Source organism: Melanotaenia boesemani, chromosome 21, assembly GCF_017639745.1.
Source record: "Melanotaenia boesemani isolate fMelBoe1 chromosome 21, fMelBoe1.pri, whole genome shotgun sequence".
NCBI lineage: Eukaryota > Metazoa > Chordata > Actinopteri > Atheriniformes > Melanotaeniidae > Melanotaenia > Melanotaenia boesemani.
Genome location: NC_055702.1, coordinates 10,506,154 through 10,522,635, shown reverse-complemented (window position 1 = coordinate 10,522,635; position 16,482 = coordinate 10,506,154). Strand labels below are relative to the sequence as shown.

At 39.0% G+C, this 16,482-nt stretch overlaps 1 protein-coding gene across 2 annotated transcripts in view; it reads left to right on the top strand.

Annotated features, from left to right (window-relative positions):
* dock1 (dedicator of cytokinesis 1) overlaps positions 1–16,482 on the top strand; it is a 200,865-nt gene that overhangs the window by 57,757 nt on the left and 126,626 nt on the right. For both annotated transcript variants that reach the window (XM_041973613.1, XM_041973612.1), the window contains exons 19-24: positions 3,366–3,463; positions 6,320–6,409; positions 7,329–7,429; positions 7,533–7,661; positions 9,167–9,275; positions 12,868–12,938. In XM_041973613.1, the coding sequence (XP_041829547.1) occupies positions 3,366–3,463; positions 6,320–6,409; positions 7,329–7,429; positions 7,533–7,661; positions 9,167–9,275; positions 12,868–12,938 (598 nt within the window). The remainder of the gene's footprint in view (positions 1–3,365; positions 3,464–6,319; positions 6,410–7,328; positions 7,430–7,532; positions 7,662–9,166; positions 9,276–12,867; positions 12,939–16,482) is intronic.

The window sequence follows — 16,482 nt, the reverse complement described above, 5'->3', positions numbered from 1 at the left end:
GTCCAAAAAGCCCAAGCAATGAACAATTTTGAATATTTAAAATGAACATTTTTTGATTGTGGTGGTACAGGCAGGGTCTGTGAGTAAAATGTCCAGAAGCATTAGTGTCTAAGTCAAGAGGGCATAAATGTCAACATGACAAAGATATAAAAGAACAACTGTGAATTTTTTCCAATGCTTTTTATTTTTGTCATAAAAAAAACAACAAAACAGTTAAAATAATGCAAGTAATGAAACAATTTCACAAATATTTACACAAGGCTACAGTGGCATGCCCTTGTGTGAATGGCTTTTCTGCTCTTTCAGCAGTCCGTCTGTGCTAAGTCCAAACATGCTTGGCACTTCCATGGTATCTCCATCCTGCATTTGCCACATGTGTATTTGTAGCAGTCAACACATCTTACAGTTGCGCAATTGTTCTTGCATCGATGGTTGACCTGACATTTTGCCCTTTTCCCAGGGCTAGGTGTGGGAGGTTGCTGCTGAAGCAGTTGCTCCTTATGTGCCTTCTTCTGACTCACATGAGAGTTGGCCAACTCTTTCGCGAGCTCAACCAGGAAGTCCACTCTTCTCTCCTGCACTCCGGTGCATTCCTTATGAAGAACATGAGCGTTCCGTGCCGCCATGTTGATCATGTTGTAGAACACGGCGACTGGCCATCTCCGTGTTCCTGCACGCACGCTGTACTCCCGCACCATCTGGTCCATCACATCCACACCACACTTTGTGGTGTTGTATTGTGTGACAGTGTTTGGCTTCCTTTTGGTGGTATTCTCAGTCTCAACCACATTGTGCATGCTGCTGAGAAGATAGACAGTCTTTTTCCGTTTCGGCGCATATACTGTGAGTGTTGCACCAGTGGTGGAAAACACTCGAGTGGTGAATTTAGTGTGGTCCTTCAGTCTAGTTGACTGAGGAATTTCCCGGCGAATCTTGTTGACTGTGCCAAGGATGGTGGTTTTCCGGCTAAGCAGTCGTTGCGCAAGGGACAGCGATGTAAAAAAATTGTCTGTTGTTACAGTTCTGCCCTTATCCATGAACGGCTCCATCAGCCTCATCACTACACTCTCAGAGAGTCTCTCTCCACTGGGACGACTGGGGTCCTTGCCAAGATATGGCAGGATATTGCAAATGTACTTTGATTTCAAGTCACAAGCCAGCCAAAACTTAATGCCAAATTTGTCCGGTTTTGTTGCAATGTACTGCAGAAAACTGCAGCGAGTCTTTGTCGGGAAAAGCTGTTGATCAATAGTGATGTGTCGACCAGGGTTATAAGATCTGATGCAGTTATTGACAAAAGATTCCCACAGATTAGAAATTGCAGCAAACTTATTTGTCTCCACTCGCTCACTGCGTGTGAACATGTTATCAAAGCGTAGGTGTTGCATGATGTTTTGGAAGCGGTTTCGGGCCATAGTAGCAATGATTCGTGGGTTTCCCAGCTCTGCTGACCAATTGTCACGTAGTGATGGAACTTTCTTCACCCCCCGCAAGATAATAATTGCAATAAATGCCATTAGTTCTGGGAGGTTCATGAACCAATCTGCCTGCTCCTTTTGCCGTGCATGCTGAATGGTCCATTCTTGAATGCTACGAAGCATTTCAAGTGTTATAAAACAGAAGAAGCTTTGAAGACGAGTCCGGATACTTCTTCTGGCCTTAGCAGTTGGCTCTCCATCTGTGCCGTATGGTTCTATTGGGGTGAAATTGAGACATGTCCCCAGCTGTTCTTCATGCCACACTGTGCCATCTTTAGCCATCTCTGTCCTCTCACTTCCCAACCGAGCCCTCTTTTCTGGCAGTGGAGCAGTCTCATCATCTGCAAGGTAAACAATTTCACAATTTCAGAGGACGAAAATAGGATGTTTTGGAAATAAGATTAAAAAAATCCTTTATTTGTACCAAAATGGAGAAATTCCAGTGTTGCAACTCACAGTACAGGACAAAGCAGAAAGAAAGAAATTTGTCATACCAAAAAGTTCAATAATAGTTTCAAATCTTACCTGAAGACTGCTCAGAGTCAGAGTCCGAATCCAGCTGAATTTGTATCTCTTCTCCATCTGAGTCACAAGGGTTTGTATCGCTGAGGATCAGGTCCAATGCCTGCTGAGTTGTAAGCCGCCTCTGCATTTTGCTTCCTTCTATTTGTTCGAGGTGAAGCTAGCTACTATTTATCCCCCTCAGCCCACCATCCCCCACTGCCACAGAATTTACCAGACGTTTCAAGGTAACAAGGAGGGGCTGGATGCAATGGGTGCATTCCTCAGGTAATGGCTGCATTTACAAATGAAGAGATGCTAATTTTTGCCAGCAGAGTCGTCAGTTTGGACTAAAGGTCTTTCGACCCTTCTCTGGGACTTTAGGGAGACATCAAAATTCCTGGGACTTCTAGTGTTAAAATGCCACACCTCACAGACAAATTCACTCTGCAATTAAACAAGCAAATGCAGAATCCTGAGTCAAATATCATGCCATGAAATGATGTTCCTCACGTTCAAACTGGAGTACAGAATTTAAAAAAAAAATTATATCATTTTGTTGTTGTTGACAGGCTTATTAAAGGAATCAGGAATATTGTAATCAAACATTTCTTGCCTCTAGGATGTAGAATACCTCTGTGGTAATGCTTTCTCGCACCTCCAAGCTGATTTTATATCAAAGAAATAGTTTGTGGATAACACATACAAAAAGTAAATAAATTGTCAAAGGACATGGCCAAAGGTGCAGTTTCAGGTTATTCTCCCCTTCCGCACTACATACATGCAGGAGACTTTTTCATTTTACTCTGAGGGGTTCCTAAAGGAAAAAAATGTTGAGAACCACCAGTGTTGAGTACATATAAGAAGAAGCCACTGCTATGAAATAAACACTAACTCTTGTGCTTAGTATAATATTTACTATGACTGGCTTGCACTTTATCTTTTATTGTTTCTATTTGATTGTTATGTGTTTTGTTGTGACCTGCCAAGACACAGTCAGAGGTACTTTAGCTGCTAGGCTCACTCTGTAGCATATTTACATGTGTCCCTTTTAAAGAAATAAAGATAATTCCTTATTGGTTTATGAACTGCTGGTTTAAGGTCTATGGTTTTAAGCTGAATGATGAGTATATGACTGGTGGTCATTTGAGTTGGAAGGATACTGCTTCCTTGCATCTGCTATTAACAGTTCTTTAAAAAATTGACAAACGTTTCCTAATTGATCATCTATGAAATAGGCAAAAGCCTCCTTGGCAGTGATCAATCGTGTCATGACTAATCCTTTTATTCCCTCAAACTACATTCTTGGTTAAAGTATGAAATATTGTAAGATCTCAAACACCTTTTTTCCTTGTTTGTTTTTTCTTTTTGTTTGTTTTTAAACAGTTGATCTCCTCGGCCTGCTCAAATGGCGCTCGAACACCAGCCTTCTGCAGCAGAACCTCCGTCAGCTGATGAAAGTGGAAGGTGGCGAAGTGGTGAAGGTCAGAGGCTAAAACTTTATTATCTGGTGCCTTCAAATCAAAGATTATAAACGTAGTGTAATAACTCTCACTCTTAAAGATGCACCTCATTCCTTTACTTTGATACAGATAAACTGCACCAGAATCCTGACAGCTGGTAAAATAAACAATGTCTGCAGAAGCAATCCAAAGATTTCTTGAAAACTGCAGCTTCCTGACAGTGATTTCACAATAGATTTCTTTGCCTGTCAAAGAGATCAAGAAGCTTGCTTTGTTTAGCTTTTGTTTTTGTTTTGATATCTCCAGCTAGAAGGTAACATGTAGCGTCAGACATTGCTCCTAGAAGGAAAGGATATGACCTGCTGTCAGAAGCATAGCCTTGGATTGGAAGTGCTCAGCATGGGGCAGATGAATACATTATTCTGTAGAGAAAGTTTTGGGATTGTTGGACATCTGGGAAATTGCAGCATACTTGTTGAAGACATTAGATCGCTTTGATTAGGCCAGATAGATGTGTCTGGATCTGTTTTTATTAAGCAATGAGGGATTCAGTTATTATCACCACATTATCACTCAGTCTCTTCAGCGTCCTCCAAGGATGTTGGGTTTCAGTTGGATAATATTTTTGTCTTGGTATTATGAAGAAAAAAATCCTTTTCCCATGTTATATTGTTCAGCCCAGCCTACTGTATGTGAAACTGACTTGTTGTTTTACTCCACATTGTGCTCGATGCAAATATGATGCATCTGAAGTGACAGACCAAGCACAACAGGGTCGCAATAGCTCTCTTTCCAACACATCTACATTTGTTTTTAGAATTGGCTGAGTTAATGGACCGTGTTTCCTCGGAGAGTAAGGGTGTGTAGTTAGTGTTTATAGAGGGACTGCTGACAGGGAAATTACTACTGTCTTTGCTAACAACTGTTAAGGGGGGTGTAATGGGGAGCATGTAGCACTATAATCGAGTTCACTTGTTGGTTGGTTGCACCATGGAAGTCAGACCGATCAGCCACAACATTATAACCATCTGTATAACAATGCATAGGCACAGCTTGTGCTTCCAGAATGGGGCTGACCCATCGCAACATGAGAGGACATCATCTGGTCAGCTTGGAGGTTAGCATTGTCCGAGGCAAATTAGCATGTTAACTCAGCGCCGGCATGGCCTTCTCTCACAGTTTAAAATATGCACAATAGGTTAGTTATTTGATTGTAAACTGATCATAGGTGTTAGTGTGTGCATTGTTTGCCTTGTTAATTTCTGACTAGACAAAATCATGTAGTTTTGAGGTCTGTAATTGACCTGTCCAGAGTGTCACCCCCCTGTGACAGCTGGGATCGGCTTCAGTCCCCATTGCATTTGATAGTAAATGGAAGGAGTTTGGTGTCTTGGAATGGCTGAGGTGGTTTTTATAGGAGAGTTATTTAAATGCTCCACTCTTTTAAATGTGTCACCCACCCACCCTGCTGTGCCTCTAACTGAGACAATGTCAGTTTTTCTTTTTCCCTCCTCAGAAGTGACGCTATTCCCTTTTCCAGCAGTACTTTCTGTGATATAGAGGATGTCACTCATCTGTAAAAACTCAGCTTTGTAAATGTTATTTACAAACAGATTTAGCTGCTTAGTGTTGACTTTGTATTTTAGATCTCTGGAGAATGAGAAAATAATGCTTTTGTTGACAGACTTTTATTATAGATTTGTTACAGAAAATACCTGAGTTTGTACTGTGCAGCATGTAAGTTGTAGCACGATGAGTTAAAATGACAGTTTCTGACAGTGTAAGTCCTGCATTGTGCCGACTGAACATTCGCTCTGTTAGTACTGATATCTGGAAACCTTATTAGAGAGCATCTGAATACCTGAAGTCTGACTGGACAAAAGGATGTTTCTTTGAGGTCTAATATCTATTTAATCCTGCAGTTTCTTTCAGAATGGACTGAGATGGGTCTATTCAGGCACCCAAGATAACCTCAAACCTCAGGCGCCTGTGTTCCAAATGAAGCAGATTTAACTATGATTAAGCAGCTTCCACTATGCAAACACGTCTTCAGTGCTGCTTTGCTCTCTTCTCACTTCAAATTTTGTTGCCAGAATTCAACATGAGCTGTGAAGTCTGGCCACAGACACCAGTGAACACCAGCACACTGATCAGTAGGAATACATTTAGCTGATACCATGAAATTGATATGAGGAGAATATTTATTGACTTACGATTTTATGACAAAAAGTTGACATTTTGAATGGAGTCAAAAACCTAGGGGTCATTAATGGTATTATGCTTTGAGGGACTTCCAATAGTGGAACACTTCATCTATTTGTCATTCGCAGTTACTGTTTGTGGCTGATTGATGCAGCAGTTGGTATTCAACATGTTGCCACTATTGTTAAACATTATTCAGATCAACTATTTTCAAGATTAAATGTTTAACTCACTCAGTTTTCTTTTAAAGTGATCATTTAAGGCAGAGATGTCAAACTCTGACCCTCAAGGGCCGCTGTCCTGCAGGTTTAAGGTAGTTGTCAAGTTCTACACAATGATGCATTAATTTGAGTCAGGTCTGTTGAAACAGGGAAATATCCAAAACCTGCAGGTCAGGGGGCGCTTGAGAGCCAGAGAGATTTTATAAATAAGTGAAGAATGTTAGTAGATTATAGATAACAATATAAAAGAAAATTGGTACACTATCAGTGAAATATGTCTCATTCTGATTCGGGAAGTTCAGTTTTGCTTCATACAAAATCACAACTGATTTGACTGTGAAGAGGTATTTTTGTATTTTTGTCATTCCCCAGTGACACCCTCCATAATCATATTTTCCTATTGCCTATATTAAAGTCAACCTGCAATAACCTGCTGTGTATCTGTCATTTCTAGTTTCTGCAAGACACCCTGGATGCTCTCTTCAACATCATGATGGAAAACTCTGACAGTGACACTTTTGATACTTTGGTGTTTGATGCCTTGGTAAGCAAAGATTGCAAACACGGGAACAGAATATAATTCATGCTGGAGAGTCTTGAGAGTGGGTGTAGACACTTAGACACACCTGCAGCTCAGATGCAAATATTAATTATGAGATAGTTGATCTACTCAGATACACCTCAATGGACATCCCAGCATATGTGATGCATTTTAATATCAGAGCAAACAAACCTGCTTTGTCCACGGCTGCAAGGCTAGAAAATAATTAGTTTACATGTATTTTAGAAGAAAGATGAACTCACTTTGGCAGACCAAATATGTTTTGCAACAGGTTGCATTTCGTATAGTAATATTTCTTTTGTTCTGTCCTCTGTGCTTCAGCTTAAGTTTCAGTTCCCTTTTAATTATTTGATTGCTTATTATGTCACGATTTCTGCACTGTAAGCTGATGTCTAAGTCGGTTTGCAGAGAAACACTCTGCTTGTGATATGGGATGGCTGCTGCATGGATCCGCATGAATTTGTAGCATCACAGAGTTTTTATTGACAGTGAAATCCAATTTTCCTCCCAAGATAGAGAAAGAAAAAGATTTCACAAAAGGCAAAAAAGAAGTTGGAGTGATTACAGAACTTTGTCAACTCATGTGTTGCAAATTCAGGATTTAATACATGACAAAGCATCGTGCTGAATTTTATCCAGCATGCCATCGCCAAACATCAAGGAGTGAATCTCAAATGAGCAGTTTTCTCTTCAGAGTAAGGAGGGAGGAATTGTGTTATTGGGTGTCTGAGATTATCTGTGGGCCAGAGAATTGAGAGAAAATAGCTTTTTGCTCAAATGCCATCTTGTGTAATTTCCCCAATCTATTTCAGCATATTGAGTAAGACAGGTAGTACGTGGTGCTCTTCATTACGTGCCTTGTGGTTTATATTTTAATGAGCATCTCCTTGTTCTTTGACAGGTGTTCATAATTGGACTCATTGCCGACAGAAAGTTCCAGCACTTTAACCCTGTTCTCGAGACCTACATTCGCAAGCATTTCAGTGCGACATTAGCATACACGTGAGTTAATTTCTCATTGTACAAGTAGATCAAGGACTTCTAAAGTAAATTAAATTCCTCTTTTTTATTAGCACATTACTCAGCTTCCATATATTAATTGTAGGAAACTGACCAAAGTCCTGAAAAACTATGTGGACAACGCAGAGAAGCTGACAGAACAGCTGCTGAAAGCAATGAAGGCTCTGGAATACATCTTCAAGTTCATTGTGCGCTCCAGAGTCCTCTTCAACCAGTATGTACTGCTGCATAAATAATAATACACTGTGATGTTGTGACATTACTGTCATCTTTACTTAAATTCACACCTGACGTTGCACAGATGTTAGACTCACACATCAGCATGGGCTCAAGTTTCCTCCACTTTCCTTGTCACTGCATTTGGAATAAAGTTAAAACGTGTAAAAATGAACGATCCTGTGGTCATTTTTTTATGGATGCATTTAAAATTGGCTTTGGGAATATTAAATGGATGATAATAAAAGCCATGGAGCAAAGCTGTTGGTGAATGATGGGCTGATACAATCCGAGACTAATTGAGAGTACAAAGTTTGATTGGTTTTCTGCCAAATGTCTAGAGGACGCTCTGTCCTCTACCTCACATATCCTGTCACATCAAGACATTTTCTTCAAACCTGAAATTCCTCCTAAGGTGAACTTTTGGTTCATTGGAGGCTTTCTTGGAGGCCTGATATTAAGGTGCCAGGCCTACATCGACAGGGGGTTTGGCTTGCGGAAAAGCTCTATGAAATTGGTTAGGAGCACCTTAATCACAGAGTTTCCTCTAGTGACATGAGGCTGTCCAGAGCTCACTGAGCTCCTCGCTGCTGAGGGTGAGCAGCAGCTTTAAGTAATTGTTGTTGTGGGAGCCCTGAGACGAATGTCTCTAATCCTTTGATTTCTGTAAGCCCTCAACAGTGACTATCCTATACCGTGTAATGCCTGCATCCCAGTGAGATATTGTGGCATCACAAAACCCACCTCTCTGGAAGAAGGGAAGTGAAATCTGATGCAGTTGCAGCAATCTGAACAATTCACCTCCCTTTGACCTGCCTCCCTCTGGTTTAGTGTGTGTTCAAAATTTTTAGTTTCTCTAGCAAGCCTGGTTTTTTTTATTACATTGCTGAAAGTGCAGCATGGCTCATTTCCAGTTAATAACCAATTGGTTGAGATTTATGGGCTCTGCCAGTGGGATAAAACACATTTGCATTTTGGGGGGATTATGGAGGAAGCCCTGCTTTGTGTTCTCATACAATTAGAAAATTGGAAGCGTTCTCTGTACTTGTTGTGTGATCAGTTTTCTAGGCTTTAAACAATTTTTTCCACTTAACAGACTAAGCAGAATGTAGTTATTCTACATCTCAAAAAAAAAAAAAAAGGCCAGTGAACCTCAGACATTTACCTTCAGTTCCTTGCATGATGTTCCAGAAGTCATTAGCATTGATCATTCATTTTTCAGATTAATGTGCCCACATTACAGCAGGCAGGTGCTTCTGGGTCTTGTCATGTTGTTTTAAATGCTAATCCAGCTGACAGAGTGATGACTGTGGTTTTGATCCAGAAATATTTGCATTGGTAACACACACAGAGACTTTTATCCTCACTGTGTTCAATGATTTAAGAGGAAAGCATCAAATTCTTGTCATTCGAGTGCAGGTGGGGGCTGTTTACATGGGGATGAAATAAAAAACAGCCTAATGATCGTCTGCCAGACTAACTCTCCACTTCATCTCCTTCCAGACTCTATGAGAACAAAGGAGAGGCCGGCTTCATGGAGTCCTTGAGAAACCTTTTCACATCCTTTAATGACATGATGAACAGTAATTCAGAGAACACTGGCATGGTGAAGGTAGGCAGATTATCACGCAACTCACAGTGCTTGCTATTGCTCAAACTCAGTGCCAAGAAGTGTCTGTTGCTCCATGAATAACAAATAACTACTGCTGTGAGAATAATAAATAAATCTAGCGTGATTAGCTTTGGAAGAAATCTGAGTGGAGATGAATGGGTCTTGTTAGACAATAACTATGACAGCAGCTTATTAGACATTAGTATCAGGGTTCTCTCTTTTTATTCTTTTTTATATAGCCTCTGTGTACTCTTTGTTCACCTTTTCCATTTTTCTTTGTGCAGTTTTTCTGGGTCTTTGTCCTCTTTTTCTCTCTAAAATTGTTAAAGCTGCAAATAGAATTAAAAATGATAAATCATGTTAACTTAGCATTTAGTTGTTATGATAGTTATGATCATGAGAGTCGTTTAATTTCACAATGCCTTGCTTTATTGCAGCTCCTCCTAGTTAACGCATGCATGGCAGTTTGGCTTGGCTTGGCAGTTAGCCCTATTCTGGGATGGGATAGCTGTGGTAATCTACTGTCATGTCAGTAAGCTTCAGAAAGGCAGCTAAGTGAATTTTATTAACTTTGATAGAATAAAGGCTGTTACATACTCTGCAAAAAGCAGGAACTTTTTTTTGTTCTCAAGCCCATAAGAACAAAATGGCGTCACTTTGCTCTCGCGTACACGGTTGGGAGCATCTTGCAGCTTGTTCTTGACTCATCAGCTGAGCAGAACCTTCTACTTGTGGGGCTTTGAAAAGTATTGTGTGATTCGTCAGGCATTTGAGGTGGGCGTGGAAAGTTGTCACTTCCGCATTTCCAATGATGCGAGGTTGAAAGGACAGCTTTAATTAACAGCTGATCGAGGTGGTGAGAAAGTGCAAAAGATTTATACAACACATGTGGTAGTGGTCTCGAGAACAAGCTTCTCACAGCGTATGTAACAAACTGAAGTTATTGGCTTGATTTAATTAGGTTTGAGACTTATGTTCATATTAATTTTAGTTTATTTAACAAAAATTGATAATTGTATATATGGTTAGAAATATAGAAAAATGAAACTCTTGCAAGTGGAGAACATGGTGTTATTACATCACCAGCACAGTTGATTTAATTAAGATTTTTTTGTGCAGGTAAAGCATTTAAGCTCTCTATCATGTCCTCCCCTTCTGTATGTTGTGTGTTGATTTGTATTGTTTGTCTCTTCCTCTATGTGCATATCTATTTTCCTCCTTATATTTCACTCTGACCTTGCCTGTCCTGATGTTTGGGTCTCCTTCGGCCTTCCGCTCTTTAGCTGCTCCTTAAGGTATTTGCTCATTTTACCCTCAAGCTTTCTGTTTTTCATGCATTTCTTCTGTTCATCACCCAAAACTCAATGACCCCAGTTTGGAAATGAACATAGGACATGTTTACCTTTCCTTTTCTTTTTCTTCCCTGTTTACTTAAAGCCACACATACTCTCACCTCACATACACCTATGCTTTTAGAGATAACATAATCACAGGGCGCATGCACCTTGGAGCACCTACAGTAGATCCATGTGCACAGTCAACCATATGAGAAGCTCAGGAGTCAATTAGGAGTCAGTTGCTGTGTAATTGGGTGAGATATTAGCTTTACTGTCAGTAAATTAAAAACTGATCTTGAGGAACGGCCATCAAACCGAGGAATCCTGGTTTTTTTCTTTCTTTTTTTCTCTTCCTAAAATCCACCCCTTGTGAAAGCTGTGTGACAGGTGGAAGTTAATGAGCAGTCCCTTTATACCTTGCTATAACAATATCGAGTCCCGATGAACATCTGGACAGGCCTGTACCCAGGCGTGCCGAACCTTTGATAAACACACACACTCACTTCAACTTATATAAACACTCTTACAAACAGATGTTTTTGATTATTGTTCGGCACAAACAGGAGCTGAGGCTTGGCACTTATAGCCAAAAATCATTGCTCAACAGGTGTTAGTTTTACTCAGGTGGGAAAAAAGTGGAACAAAAATTATCCGTATTCTCTTCAAATGGCTTTATTTTAAAAGGGTACACTTATGCATAAAAATACAAAACACACACACACGGAAAAGAGTGAGTTCATAACTAAAGCAAGGTGTTGGGTTGTGCATATTAAATCCCTAAAATATCTAGTAAGTTCAAAGTAGGTCTAGCCTCTGCTGATGTGTGCAGGGATTTTAAATCTTGTCATGTATAAAGAGAGGTTTTATTTATTTATTTATTTTTATCTTTCTAGTCCTATTTGAACATCTGTAATTATTTATGTTAAGTTTTCAGAAACAAACACACAATTCTTGATTGCTGCATCTATATGGTTGATCAACCTCTGTAAAAATGCTGATGCTGAGGCAAATTTGCACAGTTGCTATATAAACTCACCAGCTCTTCTTGGCTGACATTTAGCTGCAGTCTGTCAGGGAGGAAGGTGTCAACTTGGGTCATTTTTAAAAATTCTTAAATGAAGCCTCTGTAATCAGTCACAGTGCTCATGCGCTTGATGAATTTATTACACAACTGATGGCAAATGTAGACCTCATTTAGCTGTTTCTCATTCAAGTATCGCTTTGTCGGTTCCACTTCATTGAAAACATTTAAAAAACAATCATTTAAAAGATAGAGGCAGGAATAATGCTTACAGGGGTGAAACGTTGAGTGTGAATTTGATTTATAGATTGTAATATATACTGGAGATTGAGTAGCTGGAATGAATTGTCTTTTTTCCCCCTTTTATTGTACAAAGCCACTGGATATTGATAGGTTGTTAATCAAAGTGCAGCCTTTTTAGAGTTTCCTATAAACACTAAAACCCCAATCCCATTCACATTCCCCTGATTCTTTTTTGGATAATATGACAGATCTGACCCTATGGAGCATTTTTATGGAGCTGTTTTAAAATAACACGTGTGGCATTAACATTTTACATACTAACTAGCATTTAGCAACTTCCTACCAAATGTATTTGGAGTGCATTTTTTTCTTTACCACACAGATTCAGCAGCATTCTCAGGTGTGGATCAAATTTTTACCAACAACCCCTGTTTTTAATTTTTTAGGGCAAATTGGTTTCCTCAGGGTTTGTCTGATCTCATATGGGAGTAGATCAACCACTAGCCCTGTGTAATTTGATTCAAACGGAGGTCTTAGGATTATGGTAGCACTAAGAAATAGGATTGGACCTTCTGTGATTGTCACCATACAGGACCAGTCAACATCTGAACACAACTACTCATTCACAACAAAGAAATAGGTGTTTCTGAATTTTCAACTGGCACTGGAGCTCATCCAAAACACATTTAAATGTATTTTATGTATATTACAAAAACGTATTTTAATTATTTTTTTAATCTATTGGATGCAAAATATGTTACATACTGCAACACACATGCTCCATATTTTCATCAGTCATCCCTTTTATCAGCATGATCAAGCCACAAAACATCCACACACATTTTCTTTGTTGGTTCTTCAGCTTACTTCATTTAATCAAGTGGATTTCTGTAACTTTCTGCTCATTAATAAAATGTATTAATGAATGGCAGAGCTATTTAACCGGAGTTGACAATAATCTTGTCATTTTTTTTTTGTTTCTTTGGTGAAGGGTGCTGCTCTGAAGAACATTCCCACCATCGTTAATGATGTCAAGTTGGTCTTTGATCCCAAAGAACTGAGGTAATTTTGAACCTTTACTCACATTAGAGCTTACATTAATGTTTCTGTTGCTCTGTGAAATGCTCATGCCTGTTTTCCTGGGAGCTCTGAGACTCTATGTCTAAGAGACGCTCATCAAGGCAAGTGTGTAGAAAATATTGACGTTAGAGTTAAATGTGTTGTTGTGGAGGAACAAAAGAATAAAAAAAAAATGTCCTTTTACTTTTTGAGCATCAGTCTGAATGATAATGTTCCGGCAAAGTTCTATTAAATCAAACTGGTGGGATTTTTTTCCCTAATGCATAGTGTTGTTTCTTCGGTTCTGCTGCTTTGCTTTGGATGGCCTTCTTTTGTTTTTGTTTTGGTGACTCAACATTTACAATCTGTATAGTGGTGGCTTCTGCCTGAATGTGCTCAGGTTACCTTGGAAACTCAGTGACTGCTTCATTTATGGACTAATTTTAGTTAATGCTGCTTTCTGTGAATGTCTTCAGCTGTTGCATATTGCTTGTCTTAATAATAGATTCTTAATGGAGTCTTACAAGCCTGTGCACCGACCTGTGCTTTTCTGACAATGTAGGGGGAAGCAGAAAACTTAACCTGAGCTCAGTTTTTCTCTAACTGTGTTTTTGTTTTAAATGAAGACAGCCATTAAATAAAATTAATGTGTGAGAAGTGGTACTCCCCTAAATTAATCAAACGCTCATTTTGTATTTTGTTTTTGATTTTCCTGTTTACAGTTGGAATAATTAAGATGTTGTTGCAAAATGCAGATTAAAACTGCAAAGACCATAAATCTGATGACTGATGAGGCTTTTGTTCATCACAAAATGTAAGGACATTTGTATTTGGTGGATTATTTCTTTATTTCTTGGCCATAACAAAGCTAAGATTTAACAATGAATCTATGCCACTGCAAAGTCCGTTTATCTCACTTTCAAATGGTGCCATTTTTGTAAGGAAAATTAATTTGTGAGATGAGCAGCAGAGTTGAAAATCTTGCCAAATCTTCTCTGCCAATGTCAAACAGCTTATTCTGCTATAGACTCTTGTTTTAAACTGCTGCTGGTACCCCAGGTGCAAACAGTCAGGTGCCTAATTGGTACCTGATTAGCTGCACCTGTGAGTATGGACCCTGGTACAGTGATCAGTTGGGATCGTAGGATCAAAGTGTGGAGAAGATGGGGAAAATGTTATGCTGATAGATGCACTAATAGGGTAACAGCTTTTGGTGGAGGCAGCATGAGGGTGTGAGCCAGCATCTCCCTCACTGGAAAAATTAGGCTTGTCCTCATTGGAGGCTGCTTCATTGCAGGTACCAAGATGAGATTCTGCAGGACTGACTTCCTGCAGTTCTGACCTTAACCTCACTTCTGGGATCAGATTGTGTTTTTTTTCTGTGTGTACCATTTAAAATGAAAATAAACAGACTTTCCAGGGGTATAAGATTTATTGCCAAGAATCGTTGTTACAACAAAGAAATAATTCACCAAACACAAATTTCCTTACTTTTTCAGCCAGGTTTAGTTGTTAAATTAATTTGAAATAATTAGGGCTGGGTTTAAAAAATAGATTTATCTATTTACTTGGTACAAAGGAAACAAATACAATATTAATTAATAAAACTTGTAGATCGATTTTTTTTTTATGTCGTTTCCGGTACCCTGACCCTACTCTCACATGACTTACCAACCCTCAGCTGAAAATCAGACAAAAATATGAGTTTTCTAATTTCTCTCAGGCAGGTGCAGATGGAAGCATCTTGCTCCAGAGAGGAGCAAATTGAGTATTTTTCCTGCTTCAGTGTTATGCCGATAGCGTCACGATCGTCATGGCAACGCACACAGCTGATCAAGCTGAATCTACTGTCTTTAATGGAATACTCGTATTACGGATCCAGTATTCTTTGTAGGTTTTATTTACATCAAAATGTTATCTAAGATCTGAACTTAAAGAATATTTAGAGCGACTCCACTGAATGAAAGTGTTTCATCAGGAAAGTTTAATTTTTTTCTGTCCTGAGTGGGTTTTTCCATCACAGCATTTCTGGCTGTGAATCCGGAGAGACACTGTATTCTCCTTGTATGTCAAAAATCTGTGTAGATGTGTCAGATTAGATTATTACAGTAATCTGATTACTCCCAGAAAACTGATTTTGATTGTCAAGTAAATGTACTCAGTATTTTATCTGAGAACATCTTTAATATTTAAGAAAATTAGCTGTAAATTAATTTATATTGAATCGAATCGGATTTAATCGAAATCAAATTAAAATAAGCTGTTGTGAATTGAATCTACTCAGGAAACTAGTGACTATAATTAAATAATATGAAAAATTTTTGATAATAATCCAGAGGCAAAATCTTGTGGAGCTGCACCTTATTTAATTAAATATTTAACCACCAAAAACAAACATTTACACAAGTAGTGCTTCTACACACTTTCAATCTTATTAGTGCTTCAACATCAATCTTATTTTTCTAATTTAGAATTCTATGTGTCTTCTTTTATGTATTTTGCTTAATTATTTAATGACTCAATGCAAAAACATGGCTCTGCACTACCATCTGCTCAGCTAAGATATGTACCCATGTGTTGTTGACATTGCTGGGAGTGAACAGCAGAGATGTTCTGCTTCATCTATTGTAGGGCATTTGTAATTAGACTTGTAATAGTTTGTAGGTGAAAGAATTACACATACCATGCTTTTTAGTTAATGGGGAAATAGTGCTTTTCAAGATCAGAAGTTCCCAAATGTTCTGATGTTTCTGGTTTACATAGTGTAATGGAGAACAAAATGAGGAAAAAGAAAGGTGCAATTCCAAAAAGCATGGTCCAAATGAACCATTAACCTAGCTGTAAATGACGAATTCTTCTCCCTTTCCTGCCTGAGCAAAAGAGGGATCAGCTGTTTTTACTGTTTGCACAGAGGATGTGCTGGAGGCGACGAGGCTGAAGCCCTCGGGAACGAGGGGTGTTTCATCCCCTGCCAGAATCTCCTCTGTCCTCCTTCAGCCTCAGCTTTCCTGAATAATAAGAATGCGGCCTCTTCACGGAGCAGAAAACAATCAGTTTGGTGATGTGTGCACGCAAATGTAGATTTATCTTTCAGCATCCAAAATGTTTGTAGCTTAAACTTGTTCAGAAACTTTTAGCATCTTTAATTTAGTTTCTAGCTTTTGTTAATTAGTTCTTCTGGATCAGCTGTTAATTATTCTTTCATTGACAGAATTTAAGATGGTCATCATCACCTGGTTTTTATAGATTAAATCAATTTAACCACAATTGACTCCAAAAAATATGTCCAGACCTATTCAAATGCTGTTTTAAACCAAACAGTAAAATAAGCCAATTATATCATTTCACACTGTCAGAAGTAGTGTGTTTGTCCTGTGTGCTCTTCCTGAGATAATTAGACTAATTATTTTTGATTGGCCCATGGATGTCAGTTCACACAGCTGGACTGAGAGTGAGCTGCCAGGGCTCCTGCAGTCTGATAAAGTGGATCCGTCATGCCACTTTTTGCCTCTACGTTGTTGGTGTTTGTTTAGGAGCCTCCATGTGA